Source organism: Cryptomeria japonica, chromosome 11 (genome assembly GCF_030272615.1).
Source record: "Cryptomeria japonica chromosome 11, Sugi_1.0, whole genome shotgun sequence".
Lineage (NCBI taxonomy): Eukaryota > Viridiplantae > Streptophyta > Pinopsida > Cupressales > Cupressaceae > Cryptomeria > Cryptomeria japonica.
In genome coordinates this window covers 538779773-538785290 of record NC_081415.1, presented here as the reverse complement: position 1 = coordinate 538785290, position 5518 = coordinate 538779773, and the positions used below count along the sequence as shown (strand labels likewise).

Genomic DNA, 5518 nt, shown 5'->3' with positions numbered 1-5518 from the left:
TAAGGGCCCTTCCTTATGTGTGATGTGCAGCAAGTCAGAGGAGTCAGTAGATCATTTACTTTTGAGATGTGAGGTTGCACAGAGGTGTTGGTCTGATCTTCAAGAGAAACTAAATTGGCAAGACCCTCTTCAATGCTTTCTTAAAGAAGTCTTTGAAAGTTGGCCAAGGCAACCAAGTAAGTCGACCCTCTCAAGTGTTTGGCGAGTAAGCCCCTCTATAGTCATATGGGAGACTTGGAAAGAGCGCAACCGCAAAATATTTCAGGAAAAGAGTGAGGATAGAAGTAGACTACTACTCAGAATTAATAGGGCTATTGAAGAGGTTGTAGGTGCAATAACTTCCCAATCTTTTTCGGTGACCTCTCCCTTCACCTTAATGGATAGGAATATTCAGAGAGCTTGGCCAGGAATTGAAATTAGGCATGGCTCAGTGGCAAACAACAGGGGGCAGAATAAGAAAGCTTTGGAAGCTCGGTGGAAACCTCTAGATAAGGGTTGGTTTAAAGTAAACTTTGACGGGGCAGCTCAATCTAGCAGAAATGTGGCAGGAGTAGGTTTTGTTATGTGGAATGATTCTGGAGACTTAATTAAGTGTGGAGCTAAAAGACTAAGGAGATGCACGAATAATGAGGCTGAAGTGCAAGCTTCTCTACTAGCAGTTGGATTGGCCAGAATCCAAGGTGTTCGAAATCTCCATCTGGAAGGTGACTCCCTGATTATAATTCAGGCCCTAATGAATGGGGAGATCAAAGCATGGCATTTACAAGGATTTATTGCTTTGATTAAAGAGGAGTTAAATTTTTTTGAAAATTTCAAAATTAGCCACATCCGAAGAGAAGGCAACTAGACTGCTAATAGACTTTCCAAATGGGCTCTGTCCTTTGAATTAGAAGGCGAAGTTAGACTGGAAGATTTCCAAGGGATTGCAACACTAGATGATGCGACAATGCAATATGTGCGGCTCCCTGTCTGGGAAAGTTGATTTGATGTCTCACACATGGATTGACATGATGATCCTATCAAAAGTGATAATAACAGTTTGGAATCGGTGATGTTTATGAGTTGTCCAATTTTTTAATGATAGGGATTTCTTGGACACTACATTTAAAATCTTACACAAAGATTGACGATCATGTTAAGATGGGTGGCAGATGAAGTGAATTCTCCAAGGACAATGGGAAGTGTGATGGCATGATTAGTAGGGTGGCATGTCAAATCAATAATTAAGGACTGCGGATGGCCTATAAGAAGGCGAAGTTTGCCAGGTTAATATTGACAAAGAGTGAAGTGATAACACCCACAAGCATATTAGTTTAGGGAGGAGGTGAATTGGCAGAGTGTAGGTGCTCTTAAAAATAAAAACATGGAGGCAAATTGTTGAAATGTGGTGACTGATCAACAAAGTACTGTACACTCAGCCGTTTTTTGTTGATGAAAATTGACATTGTAATAAAACCCTAAAAAGGATGACTTTGTTTGTTCCCTAAAAATGCATGTTATAAGTGGTTGGGATGCTTAAGGCATTGTAAGGTTGATGTATTGTTTTTGCTGGATAATAAGAAAGATTGGACGACTGTGTATGGTGGACGTAACCCATTCTAGGTGAACCACATTAAATCTCTGTATTATCTGTGTCCTATATTATTTCTTTATCTTTTGTATTTAAATCTGCATATAATTGTTAGTTCATATTTGCTTCGGATTTGCTTGAAACCCTAACAATTGGTATCAGAGCGAGGTTTTCTGTAAATTGGCAAGACTTTCAGATTTGAGTGGGAGCAATGGAGGATTCCAAATTCAAGTTTGAAAAGTTTAACGGCCAGAATTATCAGTTATGGAAAATGTAGATGGAGGATTACCTGTATCAAAAGGATTTGTGGCGGCCATTGGAAGGAAAGGCAAAGAAAGCGACCATAATGTCAGATGAAGAGTGGGACATTTTAGATAGAAAGGCACTAGGATCCATTCGATTGTGCCTTGCACCATTTGTAGCATTCAATATAACAGAAGCAAAAACGACTGTAGATTTGATGGCGACATTGGCTAAGTTGTATGAGAAACCCTCGGCTTCAAATAAGGTATTTCTTATGAAGCATCTGTTTAACTTGAAAATGAGTGAGGGAGGCTCTGTAGCGGAGCACTTAAATGAATTTAATACAATTACCAGTCAATTGGCTTCGGTAAAAATTACTTTTGCAAAAGAGGTTAGGGCTCTCTTGATTTTATGTTCTTTGCCAAAAAGCTGGAATAGCTTGGTTATGGCTGTAAGTAACTCTGTCTCTGGTAAAAATACTTTGGTATTTGATGATATTGTTGGTGTTATCCTAAGTGAGGAAATGCGAAGGAAAAGCATAGGTGAGACTCCAACATCATCAGGTAGTGTTTTGAATGTGGAGAATAGAGGAAGATCAAAGGAAAGAGGAAAAGGCCCTAGGAATGAGAAGTCACGAGGGAAGTCAAAGAAAGGATGCTCTCAATCTAGAGGAAAGAAAGATTGCTGGTACTGCGAAAAGCTTGGTCATCTAAAGAAAGACTGTTGGTCTCGGAAAAACAAAGAAGGAGACAAAAATGAAAATGACAGTAAGGAAGCTAATATTTCAAGTAATACTTTACAAGATGCTTTAATCTTATGTTTGGATAATGTTAATGATTCCTAGGTAATAGATTCTGGGGCTTCATTTCATGCTACACCCCATAGAAAATATTTTCTAGATTATGTTCAAGGTGATTTTGGACAGGTATATTTGGGTGATGATGAGCACTGTCAAATTGTTGGAAAAGGAAAGATAAAGATCAAGTTACAGAATGGAAATGATTGGTTTCTGCAGGAGGTAAGACATGTTCCTAATTTAAGAAGAAATTTAATTTCTGCAGGGCAACTAGGTAGTGAAGGTTGCATAGTTACCCTCTCAAACAGTATGTGGAAGATCGCTAAAGGATCATTAGTAATAGCTAAAGGTGCGAAGGTAGGCACATTATATCTATGTACAGGTAACACTTACTCTACCCTAGTTGCTACAGATAAAGTTACTGCGGGGACAACAACAATAAATGTTGCAAGAACAGATTTGATAATGTGGCACCATAGGCTTGGGCACATGAGTGAGAAAGGGATGAAAACCCTTCACTCCAAAAATCTATTGCCAGGACTAAAGAAGATTGATTTAGAGTTCTATGAAAACTGTGTTTATGGTAAACAGAAAAGAGTCAGATTTCTTAAGGTTGGGAAAGAGAAGAAGAGTGAGAAGTTAGAGTTTGTACATCCAGATGTATGGGGACCGACTCAGGTATCATCTCTTGGTGGCTCTTGTTATTATGTTATTTTTATTGATGACTCAACCAAAAAAACATGGGTATATTTCCTAAAACAAAAATCAGATGTTTTTGAAACTTTTAAGAAATGGAAAGCTTTGGTTGAGAATAAGACAGGAAAAAAGTTGAAGTGTCTCAGATCGGATAATGGAGGTGAGTATTGCAGCAAAACATTTGAAGATTACTACTCCTTAAATGGGATTCGAAAGCAGAAAATAATTCCAGGAACTCCACAAGAAAATGGTGTGTCAGAGAGAATGAATAGGACTATTATGGAACGCACGAGGAGCATGAGATTGCATGTTGGATTGCCCTTACATTTTTGGGTAGATGTTGTACATACTGCTGTCTATTTTATAAATAGAGGACCTTCAACCCCTTTGGATGGTGGTATTTCAAAGGAGGCATGGACTGGTAAAAAGGTAAATTATTCTTTTCTAAAAACTTTTGGTTGCGAAGCTTTTGTCCATGTTGATAAAGAAAACAAAACCAAGCTTGATGCTAAATCTTAGAAATGTACCTTCATTGGATATGGGATAGATGAATATGGCTATCGGTTATGGGATTTTGAAAATAAGAAAATAATCAGAAGTAGAGATGTTATATTCAATGAGAAGGTTATGTATAAAGAACAGATGCAGGAAAAGAAGCATGAACAGGACAAACAAGAATATGTGGTGTTGGATGAGATTCCTAAAAATGAAATGCCACAGGTACCTGATGCTCAGCAACAACAGATTGTCCCACAAACTCCTGCAAGTGTTAGACATTCTACGAGGTCAAGTAGACCCCCTGAAATATTTTCTCCTTCTTTGTATTCTATATTATTAACTGATTCTGGTGAACTAGAAGAATATGAAGAAGCAATGCAGGTGGATGCCAAACAACAGTGGGAGCTAGGCATGAAATAGGAGATGGACTCCTTGATGAAAAATAAGACTTGGGACTTAGTCCCTTTACCTGCAAAAAAAAGAGCCTTGCCTAACAAATGGGTTTATCAGCTGAAGGAGGAGGAAGGAGGTCAGAAAAGATATAAGGCCAGACTTGTGGTAAAAGGTTTTGCACAGAAAAAGGGTATAGATTATGATGAAATATTTTCTCCAGTTGTAAAAATGACTTCAATTAGAACTATACTTAGTCTTGTGGCTGCAAATGATTTACATCTTAAACAATGAGATGTGAAAACAACTTTTCTCCATGGAGATTTGGAAGAGGAAATTTACATGTTGCAACCACAGGGATATGAGGTCAAAGGTAAGGAGAACTTGGTGTGCAGGTTGAAGAAAAGTCTGTATGGCCTAAAGTAAGCACCCCGACAATGGTATTTAAAATTTGATAGCTTCATGGCTGAACACAGTTATCATAGATGTCATTCTGATCATTGTGTATATTTTAAGAGATTTGATAATGGCAGTTATATTATCCTGTTGCTTTATGCTGATGACATGCTTGTTGTTGGGTCTAACATGCAATATATAAATGATATTAAACAAAAATTAGCCAAGTCATTTGCTATGAAGGATTTGGGTGTAGCTAAGCAAATTCTCAGTATGAGGATTACATGGGACAGGAAAAATAGAACCTTGAATTTGTCCCAAAGTGAGTATATAAAGAAGGTGTTGAAAAGATTTAACATGCAGGATGCAAAAGCAGTTAGTACACCTTTGGCTAGTCATTTCAAATTGACTAAGGAGATGTGCCCAAAGGCACAGGAAGAGGTTAATAAAATGTCTAACATCCCGTATTCATCAGCTATTGGCAGTCTGATGTATGCAATGGTATGCACAAGGCCAGATATTGCACATGCAGTGGGAGTTGTGAGCAGGTTTATGAGTAATCCGGGTATGGAACATTGGAATGTTGTGAAATGGATTCTTCGCTATTTGAAAGGAACTACTACGAAGGCATTATGTTTCAAAGGATCTAATGCTACTCTAAGTGGATTTGTTGACTCTGATATGGCGGGTGATATTGATTCACGGAGGAGTACTACAGGGTATGTTTTTACTATAGGGGGAACTGCAGTCAGTTGGATTTCTAGGCTGCAAAAGGTTGTTGCACTTTCAACCACTGAAGCTGAGTATGTTACTGCTATAGAAGCTAGCAAGGAGATGATTTGGTTACAATGTTTTCTGGAGGAATTGGGTCAGACACAGGAGGATCGCGCATTGTATATTGATAGCCAGAGTGCCATTCATCTTCCGAA

The 5518-nt window shown here is 38.3% G+C and overlaps 1 protein-coding gene across 1 annotated transcript; it reads left to right on the top strand.

Moving 5' to 3' along the window:
- The first annotated feature begins 376 nt into the window (after nt 1-376).
- Nucleotides 377-847, top strand: LOC131860304 (uncharacterized). Its single transcript, XM_059214701.1, has one exon. It carries the CDS (start codon nt 377-379, stop codon nt 845-847), a length of 471 nt encoding a protein of 156 aa, XP_059070684.1.
- The last annotated feature ends 4671 nt before the right edge of the window (nt 848-5518 follow it).